The sequence below is a fragment of the Scyliorhinus torazame genome, chromosome 15 (genome assembly GCF_047496885.1).
Source record: "Scyliorhinus torazame isolate Kashiwa2021f chromosome 15, sScyTor2.1, whole genome shotgun sequence".
NCBI classification, from domain to species: domain Eukaryota; kingdom Metazoa; phylum Chordata; class Chondrichthyes; order Carcharhiniformes; family Scyliorhinidae; genus Scyliorhinus; species Scyliorhinus torazame.
This window is the reverse complement of record NC_092721.1, coordinates 88,708,923-88,727,833: the sequence shown is the minus strand read 5'-3', so window position 1 is coordinate 88,727,833 and position 18,911 is coordinate 88,708,923. Positions and strand designations below refer to the sequence as shown.

The window sequence follows — 18,911 nt, the reverse complement described above, 5'->3', positions numbered from 1 at the left end:
TAATTGATCACGATATTTGCTTTACCAGCCCAAACACAGATTGGATGATCACTTCACGAACATCAACGTTCAGTCCACAAGCTTTTGGTTATTTGTGGTTTTAATTTTCCAACTCTTCAATGCAAGCTCAAGGAATAATACCAAAGGCTTGACATAAATTGTTAAACTCTCTACAGTTGCTGTAAAAAAAAAAAAAAGGGCAATAATTCTACTATTCCCAGGTATGTCTCCTTTAGACTGAAATCTTGTTTCTTGTCCCATTAACATCACTTTGTTCCTTGCATTATGATCCCTCGTCAGTTGACCGATCCTATCTTTCACAGACTTGTGTATTGTTCACATTTTGCGCCCCACCTCCCGCCCATTACAAAAGTGGATTGTGAAATGACAGATATTTAAGATCCCCACAGCAATAACACTTTGCTGCCGGCGTAAACAAGCAGAGAGTGGGATTTTTGCCTCTCTGTGGGGAGAATGTGCCGTCCAGATAGTTGTTGACGAGTCTGATTGCCCAGACCTAGTAATTCCAGCAGTGGGCACTTCTGGAACTGCAAGCAATCCCATGATGGAGAGAGCAATGGATCCCAGAAGGTCCAGACTCGGGTAATTCTGGGATTTTTGTGCGTGGAGGGACCACAGACCCTCGGGAGTGGATGGGGGACGGGTTGTTGGAGGGCAGGCAGGAAGGCATCACCTGGGGGGAGGGGGGGTGGGGGAAAGAGAAAAAGAGACAGGTAGGAGGTTTGCCTGAAGCACACAGGCACCCTCCAAAGAATGAATCCCTCCCTTCCTCCTTTTTTCATCTCAGATGGTAAAAAGAAACAGAGTTCCCACTCTTCCCTGCCTGCCCATGTCAAATGCATCTTGGCCTGGGCAGCATACTACTCAGGTCAACAAGCTCATTTGCCAGTTATTGATTTTCTTTTAAAATGGTTTTGGGGGAGGGGAGGGTGCTGCCAATTTCAGCACACTCCCACTTACAATGTGTTGGGAAACAGGCATGTCGATGTCTGGTTCACAAGGCAACGTCATCACACTGCATTCTACCCACGCAGGAGATGGCAGCGGTCTCAATTTGCAAATGCAAAATCTCGGCCCTTAACTCCATTTCTCTCTTCTCCAGACCTGCTGTGCGACTTCAGCAATTTTGTTTTTTTATACTATCATCTTAACCAAGTTCCTTTCACCAAGCCTGAGAGATTAAACTAAAATGGTTTGATCACATTTCCCTCAAAGGTAGATGTCAAACGATAACACTGATTTACAAACATATTACAAACATAGAAACGAGGAGCAGGAATAGGCCATTTGGCCCTTCGAACCTGCTCCACCATTCAATATAATAATGGCCGATCCTCGATCTCTACGCCATACACTAATGCTCTTCCCCATGCCTCTCGGCACCTCGAGTCTAGAAATATATTTCCTTCTTAAATATATTCAATGACTTGGACTCCACAGCCTTCTGTGGGAGAAGAAAAAGCTGGATGAGCCCAGCTTAATGCTCTTCCACTCGACAGTGTTTGAATCTTTTTTGTAAATACTTGATGCATGTGAAACCGTTGGAGGTTCACATTGTTACTGGTTGCAGATTGATATTGATCGATCACTGGCACCAGGTTACCTGACTAATGTCTACTGAATGGTGCACAGTTGTGGGTGGGGTTGGGGGGGGGGGGGGGGGTAATAAAAAAAAAAAGAGGGGTCATAGACGGGGAGAATAAATTATATTTTCTACTGCTGATGATATTGGTTTAGTTCTCAGGGGAAATGGTCATTAGCTACGGCACATATGCACACAGATAGTTACACAATACATTCACATGGCACACGTTTATTGTGAAAGGAATTATTTTGGCAGCAGATCCAATTCAATTATTAAAACACAGAGCAATCTTGATAAGGTGCAACCCACCATAATGTGCATCTTGGAGAGGTCACAGATTAGATTTCTTCACTATTGTTTGAAGCAAGCAGGGATAATATTTAGCAAAAACACAAAATTAGGATTCAGGATTAAATAATTTACCATGTCCAGTCACAATAATAATCTTGCACCAATCATACCACCCTCTGATACTTAAAAAGACTACATTACTACAAATTTGTCCTAGTGGTCCATTTATACGTTAATGGCAGAAGACAGGAAACACTTGAATAAAACAACAACTAATTTGAAATATAACGTACACAATTTTCCATAGTTCTGCAAAGGATTCAAGTGACAAGCAATAGTTTCAAACAATTCTAACATATTTCCTGCCTATGTTACATAATCAGGGGGAAGGAAAAGTCAAAAATATTCTCCAACTGAAGATTAGACAAGACTAAAACCGAGATGGGCACCTGTGTGCGGCCCGAGAACCCCATGTGGCATCTGGGTTGAGTGCAGCCCAGGAGACATTGACTGTTGCATGTGCAGAGCTGCCATGTTCTGATGATTTCTGTCGTGTTGGGTGCTCTGCTACACAGACGAACCAACACGGTTGCGGAGGGTACAACTCAGTATTAACATTTGTAAGTTGGTTACGGTGGTTCGTTCATTACCCTCTAACCTGTGGACCCAGCCCTAACACTATCTTGGAGAGGCACTCAGTACATGGTGAATGTCTGAGTGGCTTGCTGTGAGCTCTGTGCCCTGAGCTGTCTCCTGCTGGAATCAATCGGAAGTGTCATGTTCCCCCTTTTATAGTGTGTCTGCTCTTGCTTGTGATTGGCTGTGATGTTGCGTGTGTATTGATTGGTCCGTTGATCTGTCCATCAGTGTGTAGGTGTGTTTGCACCATGATGTTTATCGGAATATCATGACAACTTCTGTCTGCGTAGCTTTTTTCCTACTGGTATGACTTGAAGCAAAACCAAGGGCAAGTGCTGATTGCAAACAACATTGACTGTGAGAGCCATGCACTCCATCTGCGTCTAAAATGTAAAGATTGCTTTTGTCTCACCACTTCGAAGTTGATGATATTGCTATTAATATACAAATGATCAAGCATTTTCTAACTGGTTAGGAAATATTCAGGTGTTTAAACGTATTTAATCTTATTCATGGGGTCATGGTTAGTAAACAAGCCTGATTGCAATCTTGTAGCCCCCTGCAATCTTGTAGCCCCCCCAGAGACCAATGAGGGACACTCATACGGCCCACTCACTAGCCGAGGACACCGATCACTGGACTACAATCATAATTTCTCAATGGGTGCCAGAAACCCCATCCCCAGCCATTCACTCCAGCAGCCACTTGACCCAACGCTGAAATTTAAACCCTAAATTTCATCAGCTGCTAAACTCCTAATTCTATCAGTGTGTGGTCTTTCACTAATGCTTTTAACACACCAGTTCCTCGTTCGCCATCCTCCACAACTTCCAGCTGCTCCAAGACCCAGCAACCCACTCCGTCCCTCACTACATTGATTTATTGTCCTGAATTATGGCTTTGCAATGCACGTAGTGATGCTGCTCCATGTTAACTTGCTAATCCAAACCAATGCCACTTGACAACATGCCGCAAGTGCAAGGGGGTGACTCACTCTCCCTCTCGGGAGCAATTTCACGCTACTGGCAATTGAATGCCTGTGGCATGGATGGAGATAGTGGAAAGAGGAGGAGCTGGAAAAGTAGCAACTGAGAGAATGGACTGTGAAACATGTGAAAGGATAGGAAAAATTAATTCACTTAATTTATGTGACCTCCAAATTATGTAAAGTATAAAGATGCTGATTAAATAATCTAAACCAGCAGCAGGAACAACTTGCATGTAGAAAAATTAACATTGCAAACATTTGACACAATCATAAGGAGACAACAGGTGGACTAAGATATATTTAAAGCAGGGGGTGGAAGATGTGAATCGGAGTGGGTTAGGGAGTGTATTCCAGGACTAGAGCCTAGACAGCTGACGAGTGGAAATTTAAATCAAACCCATGAGACATGGAAGCAGAATTAGGCCATTTGGCCCATCGAGTCTGCTCCGCCATTCGATCATGGTTAATTTGTTTCTCATCCCCATTCTCCGGTCTTCTCCCCGTAACCCCCAACTCCCTTATTAATCAAGAACCTATCTATTTCTGTCTGAAAGACACAAGTGATTTGGCCTCCACAGCCTTCTGCAGCAAAGAGTTCCACAGATTCACCACCCTCTGGCTGAAGAAATTCCTCCTCATCTCCGTTTTAAAGGATCATCCCTTCTGCCAGAGGCTATGCCCTCGGGTTCTAGTTTTTCCTACTAGTGGAAACATCCTCTCCACATCCACTCTATTCAGGCCTCTCAGTATCCTGCAAGTTTTTAAGATCCCCCTCATCCTTCTAAACTCCATCGGGTACAAATGCAGATTCTCAACCGCTCCTCATATGACAAATCCTTCATTCCGGGGATCATTCTTGTGAACCTCCTCTGATGCCCCTCAAAGGCAAACATATCCTTCCTTAGATACAGGGCCCCAAACTGCTCACAATATTCCGAATGAGGTTATACAGCCTCATCAGTACTTCCCTGCTCTTGGTATTCTAGCCCTCTCGAAATGAAAGCTGACACTGCATTTGTCTTCCTGACTGCCAACTGAACCGGTGTGTTATCCGCGAGAATCCTGAACGAGAATCCTGAACTAGGACTCCCAAGTCCCTTTGTGCTTCAGATTTCCAATGGCTTTTTCCATTTCGAAAATTATGTATGGGCGCAGTTCTGACACCTCGTTCGGCTCTCGCTCAAACAAAAGGAGGCCGGTGAACAGCAGGAGGCCAAAAACAAGTACCGCCCCAGGCGCTAAACAGTTTGCGATGCAACAGTACCCGTTCCCGTAGACAAAAATTGGGATCTCGCGTGGTGAGAAACCAATTATCACCACTTGAGCCCTTTTCATACCATTAACGAGAGCCGCCCCTTATCCAACGGCGTCCAGTCATTCATCGGCCTCCACAGCAAGTGGTCATGCTGTCGCCGATTAGTACACCTTTTGAAAAATGTGAACCTGGCGGAAGGGCTTCTGTGGGGAGCAGAGTAGCCATCTTTGCTCACAGGCAAAGAGCCCAGGGGGGCTGGGCCTGCCACCCCAGTGCTTGGCAGAGAGAGCCCCGGTTGGAGTGGGCTGCCATGGGGAGGTTTATCCATTCCAGGGGCAACCCTTGTCCCTGCCCGTCTGCCCCACCGACTGCCATCCTCCGGTGAGGGAGCCCGCAGTGGCCAGGTGAGAATGGGAAGGGCGATCCAGGTGGGGTATCAATAGGGAAAATGGAAAGTCCCGGGGTGGGAGCCACCGCTCTTTTAACACCCTCTTTCAATTCCTTACAGATAAGGACCAATAACTTGCGTGGTGGTGCTGCAGATAGTCCGGGCGGCCAGACTCCGAGGCGGCAGCAGCATCTGCAGTTGCTCGAGGCGGCGGCCGGTGCACTGGACGCCACTTGCCCTTCAGGCCAGGTAGGGAAGCAGCACAGCGTATACAGGCATCGCTGGTCATTCAAACAGAAGACGGACAGCATGCGCCACAAGAGACTCCGCCTCAGCAAGGAGACAGTGCGACACCTGTGCCATGTCCTCGCAGACTTGGCACCACATGGAGGAGAGGACACCTGCTTCCGGTGGCCATTAAGGTCACCGAAGCCCTGAACCTTTACACCTCTGGATCATTCCAGGGATCGAGTGGTGGACGGCGTGGTGTCTCAGTCCACAGCCGACGGCGTGGTGTCTCAGTCCACAGCCGACGGCGTGGTGTCTCAGTCCACAGCCGACGGCGTGGTGTCTCAGTCCACAGCCGACGGCGTGGTGTCTCAGTCCACAGCCGACGGCGTGGTGTCTCAGTCCACAGCCGACGGCGTGGTGTCTCAGTCCACAGCCGACAGATCACGGATACCCTCCGCCTGGACGGAAAACTACAAAGTCTTTGACATGGACCAAGCCCAGCAAGATGCCTGGGCAGCAGGTTTCTCAGCTACTGCTGGGATGCCCCAGGTCCAGAGGGTAATAGATGCCACGCATATGTTCACCAGGCCATCTGGGAGTGCCCTATGTTAACCGAAAGGGGTTCCACTCCCTCAACAAAATAGCTGGTGTGCAACCACCAGACGTTAATGCACATGTGCCCGCTTCCCAGAGAGTATCCATGGCAGCTACATCCTGGGGCAGTCGGCCATCCCCAGCCTCTTTGAAGACCACCCCGGGATGAGCGGCTGGCTCGAGGGATAAGTGGTATCCACTGAGGACCCGGCTAATAATGCTGCTGGCCAAAGCGGAGACCCGGTACAACGAATCCCATGCAACCACCCGGGTTGTGATTGAGTGGTGCATCAAACTCCTCAAGGTGTGGTTCCAATGCCTCGACCTCTCGGATGGTGCACTCCCGCACAGTGCTCAGAGGTTCGCCCGCTTTGTGCTGGTCGGCTGTGCCCTCCTACAATCTCGCACAGCAGCAGGGCGATGAGCTGGAGGTTGGTGATGAGGAACATGTGGCCACCTCCTAGCAGGAGGAGGATGAGGCGGCGGCGCTGGACCAGCCGGGGCTGGAGGAAGAGGCTGGGGAGGAATCAGAGGACCAGCCGGAGGCTGCAGGATAGGCAGCAGCAGCGAGGGTCCAGCAAGCCGGGAGGGTCAGGGAGGCACAATACTAGCCTGATTCATTGGAGGATGTGACCTGGTCCATCAACCCCCACTCCAATTTCCCACCCTCCCAGGGTATGCGTCACATCACTCAAGGGTGCTGGGAGGTCGACCCACATCACGGATGAAAGTGTCAGAGACGTCATACTGGTTGTGTTCAAGGGCGTTTGTGTTTTACAATATCCCACTCTTCCGAATGTGATGCCCCCGCCCCCCACGAACCCCATCCCCACCTCCGCCGGTGCCCTCAGTGATTCTCTATGTGCTTTGTCTTCCTAGCTCTACCGCTACGTCTCGGTGTGACCCCAGATGCATATCTGAGGTGGAGGCAGTCAGCTGAATAGCTTGTCCGGCGGCTTTCGATGCCCCTGGCAGGCAACCTCTGGGGACTCTGGGGCCAGAGGGCCCCGCCTTACTTGTGGGCGGCACATGGACTGCCGTGCTACCTTGTGCTAACTCAAGACATGACCTCAGAGGGGTGCAGCTCAGGGGGGTTGATGACCACCATCCCCACTCCATGGGACAGGTCCGGGTTGGCACCCAGGGTCCCCTCCTCCCGGTCCGTGCCCATAGCACCCTGGGGTTCAGCTTGGGACAGCGGGGGAGCTGGTTCGAGCCCCAGCATCATCTGGCTCTGCCAGCCCTGGCGGTTCCCAGTGGTCCGCACCATCGTGTTGATGCCCTCGGCAATGCTCAACAGTGATTGGGCCATGCTCTGCAGCACCTCGGCAATGCCCACCTGCGACTGGGACAAACTCCGCAGCGCCTTGGCCATGCCCATGAGAGCAGGACATGGTCCGTAGAATGTCATCAAGGTCAGCCTGGTACTGGGTGACATCCCTCCAGTGAGGTGGACATTCTGTCGAGATCCTTCACCATGACCATCACCGACTGCGCAACGCCTTGGAAACGTCACTAATGATGCCGACATCGCGCACCAGGCTTTCCACTGCCGTTGCCATCCTAGAGGTGGAGGGTGGAAATGACAGCTGTGCCACAACTATTACAGTGGCATCCTCAGAGCTCTCCTCCGAGGTGGTCTCATGGAGAGACTGGAGAGGATGGCACTCGGGGTGGGCTGCCGCCATCAGTTGGAGGACTTACAGGAGAATGGACATGTGGTTAGTGGGAGGGATGGGTCAGTCAGTAAGGCAATAATCACGGGTCCACCGAGTGGTTCCTTACCTCTGAAGCGTCCGTCAGCTGCTGTATTGGTGACCGCCCTGTCCTTGGCAACACCGGTGACCTCCAGAGCATGGTGGCATGCCCCCACCAGTCTGGGCCCTCTCCCGGCGATTGTGGGAGAGCTTTTCCAGAAGAGATGCAGAGGGGGCATTGTTAGCCACAAGTGTGGTTCACAGTGATGGGAGGGGGAGTTGAAGGGTGGATGTTCCCATGGGGCAGAACGGTCTGTGTGTGGTGGGGGGTAGGGGCACTGGTGTCTACTCACTCGTGCTGCCCGGTGTAGATCATTGACTGTTGTTCAGTATTGGAAGGCAGTCCTCCTGGTCACACTCCGAGGCAGCACTGGCTGCCCCATGGTTGACCCTCAGGAGAACAGGACATCCCTCCTGGACTCCACAGCATGTAGCAGCATCCCACGGTCAGCGTTCCCAAACCTTACGGCTGGTCTCCTTGGCGCCATTGACGCAAGCTGGCTGGGTTGGCTGAGCAAGTGCTGCTAGAATTTGTTAGCGGGGGCCTAGCAGTCGCGGTCCCGGCGAATCAGCTGGCGAGCCTTCATTTGCGGCGAGAAACCCGTGAGCCCTCATCAAGTGGACCAATTAACGTTGAATTAAGTTGCCGGCCTCGCTGAGCCAGGCGCCGGGAAGCTTGCGGCAATTCCCGCACGCTGCAAAACTTCAAAATCTTTCCGGAGAATTGCGCCATATGCCTCTATTCATCCTACCAAAGTGCATAACCTGATACTTTTCCACATTGTATTCCATCTGCCACTTCTTTGCCCACACTCCCAGCCTGTCCAAGTCCTTTTGCAGCCTCCCAGCTTCCTCAATACAACCTGTCCTCTACACATCTTTGCATCATCTGCTAACTTAACAACAATGCCCTCATCCATCTTCCAGATTGTTAATGTATACCGTGAAGAGTTGTGGTCCCAAAACTCACCCCTGCAGAACACCACTAGTCACTGGCTGCCATCTTGAAAAAAAGACCCCTTTATCCCCACTCTCTGGCTTCAGTCAGCCAGCCAATCTTCTATCCATGCCAATACCTAGCCACTTTTATCTTATTTAGCAGCCTCCTGTACTGTACCTTCTGCAAATCCAAATAGATCACGTCCACTGGCTCGTTGTCTGACTGCCATTTTCTAATTACCATCACACCCTCATTTTCTGTGTTTTAAAGTCCAACTTAAAGTTTGCTTACAGTCCTGACAAAATGGCAAGACTGTAATGCATTGTTTGATCACAAGTTTCTGCATTTTAAAAAAATATTCCCCACTACTCCCTTAGGAACAGGAAGTAAAATTGAACGTCTAAAGTTATGTTTGAGGCCGATTTCCTCTTTTAAGCACCCCGGTTTAATAATTTCACTGTAATTAGACTGCCAGCAGTAATTATATTTAAAATATATTTGAAGTAACAGTAGACTAGCATGTGAACAGAGTAACAAAAAAATAATCAGGTTGTGTAAAACGGTCATCCTCGTCATGTCTTAGCTTCTTATAAAATGATGCTGCACCAGTTCAGAGACCCAGTTCCAATTTCTATAGCTCTGCCCATTTTCATCTTGTGCCAGCTGTGCTTCAGTTGATGAACACAACATTCTGACGCAAGAGTGTTAAGTCCCACTCCAGGAGTTATGCACTAAAATCAAGGCCAACATTCCAGTGGAACACTGTCAGTGATGCATTCTTTTGGGGAGGTATTAAACCAAGGCCTCGTCTGCCCTCTCAAGTGACCTAATAACCCGTGACACTATTTCAAACAAGGACAGGAGTTGTCCTCAGAGTCCAGGCCAATATTTATCCCTCAAAATCATTTAAAAATAATAATAATTTAAACAAATTTTCATCTCATCATTTTGCTATTTGTGTGAGCTTCTGCACTTCAAAGATCCTTTACTGTGTGTAAAACTGTTTGAGGTATCCAATGTTTGTGAAAAACACTATATAAAAGGCAAGTCTTTATTCACAACTATTCACCACACAGTAAGGTTTCTTTGATACAGCACCAATATCCTTTTCCTGCTCTGTGCCGCCACTCTGGTACCAGTTTGTTTAGTTGCTTTTCTTTTCCAACTGGATTAGGACTGAGCATAATTATAAACATTTTAAGGCTCAAATATCATGCCACCAAAATCTTACTGGATCTTCTAGGTTAGGAAAGTCAGCATTGCAACACCCAAGCTTGTTAATCTTGCACTCAATATTGCATCCCAACCATAAACATCATTAGAGTTTGAGATATTTTGCTAGGTGGTGGCTGGACAGCACAATGCACAATTGTACTCCACCAGCAGGTTTAATATGCAGAGATAAGCACCCTCCCAATGATTTCCTGATTAGGAAAGTGAGCTTGTCAAAGCTCACAAAGCTGTGCAGCATTCAGATAAGTGTTTGGCTCATGAAACAAACAAACGTGCCTTACTTCATGTGAGCAATTGAACTCATTGTAATTGCACCAAATTCATACATTGCTTAATAATTTGAATGGAATGAAAAATGAAAATCGCTTATTGTCACAAGTAGGCTTCAAATGAAGTTACTGCGAAAAGCCCCTAGTCGCCACATTCCGGCGCCTGTTCGGGGAGGCTGTTACGGGAATTGAACCATGCTGCTGGCCTGCCTTGGTCTGCTTTCAAAGCCAGCGATTTAGCCCTGTGCTAAACAGCAAGTGTTAACTTCCAGGGGAGAAACCAGATTACCTTACATCAAGAACCCTCTCAAAAAGTCTTCAACTCTGAATTAGAGTCAGAGACTTTGGAGAGCTCTGATCGACTTACCAGAATAGCTACCCAGGAAATGTTACAAGAAAAAAAAACACATCCAATTCTTGGGTCACTGTACAACAGTGCATGACTCCCCATCGAGACCCCCACCCCCTCCCTACCTGATATGACTCACCACTCCATCGGCTTACACCCAATTGATACACACACGGGACTATGGCGACTTCATTTTTCAAACATTGCCTGGTGTGCCTCAGCAGCTCCACATTTGCTGCATTTGAAGGCAATGAGCTGAGAGGGAGCAGAATTCAGTCAACACCCTTCTCAGCCAACTGAGGTTTGCGTTTCTCCCCATCTTTTCCAATGCTCCCCCAAAGATTCTGCTCAACTACAAATTGCAACTTCCTATGTATTCTGCAGCACGGAGAACCATTTAATGCTGTTGCAACAGTGAAATTCATTCCCAGCCTTTAGTTCCATTAACTGGCCAATTGACCTACAGGTTGAATTAAAGAGGCTGAATTTGCAAATACGTTTTACCTTTTTTGTCCCAACTAGGAGGCAATAACTATGTTATGACCACTTTGTGTACCTGCATACTGATTTCAGCACAAACAAAAACTAGTTTGAGATAAAAACAACAAACACCGGGGGGGGTGGGAAACTAGGTCACATTTGAGTGACCTGCTCCCATAGCTCCGCAGTACAAAATATCTTCCCATGGTTGAATGCAACTTTACTCACTCAGCTATCTCACTTCCTACTTCCCACATCTAGTGTCTCACAAGAGTCAGAACTTTCATGTCTGTTTCCCACAGCTAGGTTTAGCTGGAACAGGTTGCTAGCCTGTCGCTAGAGGCTATGCTATAGCTTGGACGGGTGCACTCCACATCAAGCACAGCTAACCAGGAGACTTTCGCCCTCTGGTTGCCTGGAAGGCACATTGGAAGGACTTGTAGGTTGACAATCACCCTGTCTGACCAGGTTATGAATGCACCTTCCATGATCACCCAAATCCAAGTCCTGCAGTGGGACTCGAACCCAGAGCTTCTGGCTCAGAGGCAAGGATGCATGCAGCAAATTGCGCCACAAGGCCCCCCTCATTTCCATCCGATTTTTAAAATGTTTTTCATAATTGCAGTTATGAACCAAGTTTGCTACATTAAGTCTGCCAATGCCTAGTTTATGGTAAATAATAATCTTTATTATTGCCACAAGCCGGCTTACATTAACACTGCAATGAAGTTACTGTGAAAAGCCCCTAGTCGCCACATTCCGGCACCTGTTCGGGTACACAAGAGGGAGAATTCAGAATGTCCAAATTACCTAACAGCACATCTTTCGGGACTTGTGGGAGGAAACCGGAGCACCCGGGGGAAATCCACGCAGACACAGGGAGAATGTGCAGACTCCACGCAGACAGTGACCCAAGTTCCATTGTCACAAAGATGAAGACGGCACAAAGGAACTGGCTGAAGTCTGCACCTCTCCTCCTGGGAGCCCGATTGAAGTGAGATCACGAGGACCAAGCAGGGAGAGCTCCTCTTTCGCATTAAAGGTAAGCAAACATGGCTTAGGTCCAGCAGGTAAAAGTAGGTCCCAGGGAAAAAAAAGCTTGCAAAACACAGTTGTAGATTGTATAAAATACCGCCACTGCAATGTTATGATGGTGGAGGCGCTGAACATTTAAGTTGGTGGATGGGGTGCCGATCAAGGCGGCTACTTTGTCTTAGATAGTGACGAGCTCCCAAAGTGCTGTTGAAGCCATACTCATTCAAACAAGTGGAAAAATTTCCATCACACTCCTGACTTATGCCTGGTAGATAAAGAGCAGGCTTCAGGGACTCAGGAGGGGAGTTACTCGCTGCATAATCCCCAGCCTTGGACCTCCTCTTGTAGGCATACTTTATATGGCTTCTCCAGGTAAGTTCCTAGTGATCCCCCCCCCAGGATGTTGATGGTGGGAGATTCAGTAATGGTAATGTCATTGAACATAAAATGGAGAAATTATTGCTCGGCATTGGCGTTGTGCAAATGTTACTTTCCACTTGCCAACTGGAGTCTGAATGTCATCCAGGTTTTGATGTATTTTGTCACACTGCAATCATCAGCAAAGCCCCCACCTCTGGCGATTATAATGGATTAAAAGGTCAGAGATGAAGCAACTGAAGATGATTGGACCCAAGACTCTACCAGGAGGAACTCCTACAGCAATGTTTTGTGTTGAGTCACTGACGTCATCACTTTCCCTAGCACTCGGAAACAAGCTTCCGGCCACCTTCTGCGCCTTCACCAAGAACACCTATTTTCACCTCCATAACATTGCCCGATTCTGCCCATGCCTTAGGTCATCATATCCAAACCTGTTCTCTCCAGATTTGACCAGCCCAACACAGCTGGTTGGCCTCCTTTTTTTACCCCTGTAAACTTGATGTTATTCCAAATTTTGCTGCCAATGTCCTTAATAGCACCAAGTACCATGCTCACGGACCTATAATGACTGCATGGTAGCACTGTTGCTTCACAGAGCCAGGGACCCAGGTTCGATTCCCAGCTTGGGTCACTGTCTGTGTGGAGTCTGCACGTTCTCCCAGTGTTTGTGTGGGTTTCCTCCGGGTGCTCCGGTTTCAACCCACAGTCCAACGATGTGCAGGTTAGATGGATTAGACACGCTAAATTGCTCTGCCGTGTCAAAGATAGGTGGGGATGCTGGGATGTGGGGATAGGGTGGAGGTGTGGACTTGGTAGAGTGCTCTTTCAGGGGCTGGTGCAGACTCGATGGGCCGAATGGCCTCCTTCTGCACTGTAAATTCTATGATTCTATGGCAATGGCTGGTTAATCAGCACCTTTATTTTAATCCAGCACATTAGAATGAGATGTGATGGCAAAATGATGAGATGCGAGGGGGGAAAAAAAAGTAATCTCTTGGTTGACAATTTTGAGAATTATTACGGACGTCAATAAGCCCTCAGAACAAAGCCAGCCACACCAGTGTAATTTGACAATATAGGAGTCTATTTGAATATTTGATGTGGTAACTGGTGCCGAAGGCAAATGTTATTGCACAATACATAGTGATAAAAGGGGAGTTATTGGTCACCTGGCCAATATTTATTCCGCAATCTACATCACACAAAAAACATTACCTGGCCATTATCACTGCTGTTTGAAAGAACTTGGATGTGCCCAAATTGGTGAGTGTTTTTCCGATCTTACACAAGGCCGCATGCTTCAAAAGACATATCTTATTAGTTCTAAATGCTTTGAGGTGTTTGGTGTTCATGGAAGGAGTTATATAAATGCATTTTTTACTTTATTGCATTTGGACCAAAAAGCTTGATCAAAGAGGTGGGTTTTAGAGAGCATGACACTAGAGGTGGGGATGTTTAGGGAGCCGAGGGCCTGGGTACTAGAAGGCACCATCACTAATAGCAGAATAACATTGGGGGTGCCCAGTAGGTCTGAATTTTAGGAGTGCAGAGATCAGAGGGCTAAAGGAGGTTAGCGAGATTTTGGGAGGGGGGGGGGGGGGGATGGAAAGAGGTGCAAAGTGATGGTGGGATTTGAAAAGATCAGAACTCTTATAAAGGCATTCTTGGACCAGGAGGCAATGCAGGTCAGTAATAACAGGTGGGATACACGAACAGGACTTGATGCAAGTTAGGATACATACAGCAAAGTTTTGGATTAATGGAGGAAGAGCTGAGCACCAACCACTGCAAGACTACGGTACAAATCTAAGAGCAAAATAAAAATAAATATTAAGATGTATTCTGGGGTTCATCAACGAAATAGAACAACAGTACACAGGCACGCAAGGCCTTCCATGCTCAGTGGGCACCGCAGGGGTTGGATTGCTTTAATCGACTCCTGTTTCACATTTTAATTTAATGTTTTAAGTTTCAGTTCCTCTTTGATTCTTCTTGGGCGGAGCTCCTGTTAGGAGGAGGCCCTTTTAATTTGTCCCTCAATTAATTGGTGTTATTTTATTTCGTTATGAACTCCAAAATACACCATGCTCCCTCTCCAGGGACACCCGGCCGGAAATGAGGTCGCGGAAGAGGAGCAGACAGTCCGGTCGGATGACCCCCTCAGTCGCCCACTGCCTGGACTAGTTATTGGCACGTTTCGCCAGGCCCAGGAGCAGGTTCACAAGGAGGTCCTCCGCCTTCCCACCCCTCTCTGCACCGGGTGCCCACAGATCAGGAACGTGGGGCTGAAGTGCAAACAAAACTTCAACAACAACCTAGTTAAGAAACTAAAAAGGGAGTGCAACCTAGGACACCAAACATAGACATGGCTCATGGACTCCACAAGCCGCAAAAGTGGCAAGGCTCTTGGGCATCCATGAACTTGTGGTTGCATGGTACTGCTGCGTGCATAACTCTCTATCCCAGGACCCCAGGTTTTAAGGGGAGGACACCTTTGTAGAGGGACCTCCAGGAGGGACCTCCGTTGGCAATGAGACACGCCAAGGTGTGTCTGGACACGGGCGTGGACAAGGAGGTGGAAGGGTGCAGCAGCAGAGCATAAAAAAACCTCCATACAGTGTGAAAAGGCACGGAGGATATTTCCATGAGGTGGCTGGGGTTGTGGGGTACCAGAGCCCATGGGAGGTTCCGGGCTTGGGACCAATGTGGAATTCCATCTGGGTAGGGGTTCGCTCAGATGGGATATCAGCCTTGCGCCACCTCGAGATTGAAAGTGCCCTCGGGTCAGAGCATGACCATTTTGAGGCCTTGAATGGCTTCGGCCGCGTGCTGGACGGACACTGCTCCACGCTCAGCTAGCTCGTAGGGTGTCATCCAGCCCCCTACTCCACCACCCAGCATGTCCCCGATACTGGTCACACTGGCAGCCACAGCCTTGCGCTCCGCCAGCTACCTGAAAGGATATTGGAGGTGCGGATTCCAGAGTAGCGATTCCCCAACAAAAGCCACCACTCCAGATGGTGGAGAGCTACGGCGCGTGGTGACCATGCCCCAGACTTTGAGACATCCTGGTACAAAGCGGGCAGCGCCAGCAGAGTTCCGAAGATCTTCTTGGTCAACGAACAAGAGCTGCTTGTTTACTTTCTTCTGCTACAACTCCTGAAAAATGATATCACGTACTTAGAAAATTTGATACATGAATCAAGCCTTTGTTGCATGTTATGCCTTTTGCTCCAGGGGGAAATGCCTATGCCTGCAAGGTGCAAACAAAGCATGTCACTAAATTTAACACTAATCATGTAAAACAAGTTTTGCCATTGCCTCCTTTATATACTTATTAAATTTATTATTTGTAAACTCAAAGAAATCAGTCTATAACTAGCATGCATTCATTAGCTCAAGGTCCCATAAGAAATCGGTCTATTAATCTGTTGCATACATACAGAAACTGATGACCAAAGCCATCACAACTAGCATGCATTCATTAGCTCAAGGTCCCATAAGAAATCGGTCTATTAATCTGTTGCATACATACAGAAACTGATGACCAAAGCCATCACAACTAGCATGCATTCATTAGCTCAAGGTCCCGTTTACAGGAAATATAAATATTCAATTTATCATCAACAGTCAAAACTTTCTTCTCCAACCATTTAAAAATGTTGGTAAAAGAAACATAGGTGCATTCTGTACAAAATGATTTAGTTTCTCACAACAAGTGAGATTTCACAAACACCGTAGCTCACATTAACATTTAGGCTTCAATTACTGCAGCGATAGCAGGCATATAGAACATAATTTAAATTTAAACTTAAGTCACGAGTGAAAACGCAGAAAAATGCAGGGATTAAAACGAGCCCTCTAATCTTTTCATTTTAGACCATCAGACTAAGCTGATGCTGTTAAAAGTACTGACATACTAGTATTTGCGAGAAGTTCAATTTGCTGCTGAATCAGCAAGTCTCTGAGCACTTCTGAAAATATGGCAAAGCAAGGATTACCAGGGAACAACTGGGAGTCTTACGCCTAGCGACTCGTGAACAGAAATCAGGAAAAACAAGTCCCACAGCCACCAGTGATCCTAGGTTGCATCAATGCCAAATTGCAGACCATTTCACTGCACCCGGACTACCCTGACACACGTTCAGAAAAACAAACTTTTTAGAAATATCAAGCTAAGAGGAGAAAACAGATCACCGCATTTCAGCACAAAATCTAATTTTAAAATACCTGTTCTGTCTCCTAAATACAGTCCACCTTAAAGATCACATCAGAGGCAAAGAGCACAATCAAAATATGACCGTTTCATCAATGTTAGTGAGAATAAAATAGCCCAATCCCATCTCTCAAGTGTTACAGGCCCCAAAGAGGGATGAACAAATGATAATCCCATTGGCCAGAGACACAAATTGACTTAAAAGAAAAATACTGCAGATGCTGGAGAGATCTGAAATAGAAACACTCAGCAGGTCTGTGGAGAGAAAAACATTTGAGTCCAATATGAAAGATATATAGATACATAGAAGATAGGAGCAGGAGCAGGCTTTTTGGCCCTTCAAGCCTGCTCCGCCATTCATCACGATCATGGCTGATCATCCAACTCAATAGCATAATCCTGCTTTCTACCCATAGCCTTTGATTCAATTCTCCCCAAGTGCTATATCCAGCCGCCTCTTGAATATATCCAGCCGCCTCTTGAACATATTCAAAGTTTTAGCATCAACTACTTCCTGGGCAATGAATTCCACAGGCCCACTGTGTGAGAAGAAATGTCTCCTTATCTCAGTCCGAAATGGTTCATCCTGAATCCTCAGGCTGTGACCCCTAGTTCTGGACACACCTATCATTGGTAACATATTCCTTGTCGAGTCCTGTTAGAATTTTAGAAGTCTCTATGAGACCCCCCACTCTGGGGACTCACTCGGTTTCTCTCTCCACGGATGCTGTCAGACCTGCTGGGTTTTTCCAACACTTTCTCGCTTGTATGATGCAGACTTGCTCCTGATCTTAGTGGGAGAATAATGCAGTAGGAAAGCTGAAATGTAATAATATTCTGAATTGGATAGTGATAGATTGAATCCCAAGTAGGCTCTGTAATTGCGAATAAAAGGTTACTTATGAATTGTAGCTGGAAGATGGTGCTACTCAATTCAATGCAGAGGATTGATCTTCAAATCAAGACGACAGAGAGGCGATGAGTCAGTACTGAAATGGGAACAATGGGATAGGTTGGTGTAGAATTAGGCAATTAAAAAGCTATGCACAAGAGAAAAGCTGAAGGCCACTATATTTTAAGTCTCCGCCAACACGGATGATGTATTTTAGGGGGAGGGGAGAAAGAGAGACAAACATCTTACCAAAACAAGGCAGCAATTTCAGTGCAATTTTTTGAGAAAAGGTACATTAGGCTCGTCGTTTACTAGCTTTATCAGGGAAATTCCTGATCTCTTTAAAAAAAACCGTAATCGATTAGAAAAGGACTCGAAAGCTATCGGATTTATCGAGTTCAGCGGACGGAGCTTGGAAAACAACTTTGATTGACATCTCGGCCGGCCGCTAGCAAGAGGCTAAAGACTCAGTGTCCAACTCAAAGAGGTTGATTTCCACAGAACAAGGTCGCTTTATAAAATTAGCACCCAACATTGAATCACACTCTACTTAAAACCTATTCACACGAATAGTCAACTTGCAAACCCCTGACAAATTACATATTCAAAATCCGAGCCCGTGGAGCAAAAATTCCCTATGTGATTTTTTTTTTTTTTTTTTAAACGGGATGTCGCAAGTAGACCAATAAAGTAATTTGTGCTCGAGTTGTCCCCATTTGAAACACATTGAGGATATGCTATTGATTCTCCGGACCACAGAAAGCAGGCACCAGGTTTATTTATTCCTGCATTGCAAAAGATTACCTTTCGAAGGACTTTCTGACAGTTGGTGCAGATCATGTAGTCGGTGGGAAGCTTTTCTGAATTCTTGGTGTGTCTGTTCTCTTTGCAAGTTGTGGATATGAACATTGTTACTCAGGATTTGGGGTCTCTCTTCACAGAGCCGCTGGAATAACCATCACATGTGGGCATGAGTCAGTGTAAAGAAAAGCGAGCATTCAATCTCTGGCGTTCAAAAGACCATAAAATCAGGACTTCTGAACTTCTCTAGATCTTTCCCACACAACCCCTCAACTCCAACTAAATAACTGCACCAACCAAACCGTCACCAACTCCATCATCAGCTGTTCGCGGAGTTTAATGTAACAATTTCACAGCTGTAACCAATTGCCTTTCCTCCTGGCCAATCATTGCAGAAATGCCCACCCCCTGACCAATCATTGCAGAGAAGTGCCCATCCCCTCACCAATCATTGCGCCGAAAGGCCCACCCCCTGACCAATCATTGCGCCGAAATGCCCACCCCTGACCAATCATTGCAGAGAAATGCCCACCCCCTGACCAATCATTGCACAGAAATGCCCACCT

The 18,911-nt window shown here is 47.1% G+C and overlaps 1 protein-coding gene across 3 annotated transcripts in view; it reads right to left on the bottom strand.

Annotated features, from left to right (window-relative positions):
* The window catches only part of LOC140391672 (sestrin-3-like), a 111,341-nt gene extending 92,657 nt beyond the window's left edge, over nt 1-18,684 (bottom strand). For all 3 annotated transcript variants that reach the window (XM_072476401.1, XM_072476402.1, XM_072476403.1), the window contains exon 1: nt 18,349-18,684. In XM_072476401.1, the coding sequence (XP_072332502.1) occupies nt 18,349-18,453 (105 nt within the window). In that variant the 5' untranslated portion in view covers nt 18,454-18,684. The remainder of the gene's footprint in view (nt 1-18,348) is intronic.
* Nucleotides 18,685-18,911: the final 227 nt, after the last annotated feature.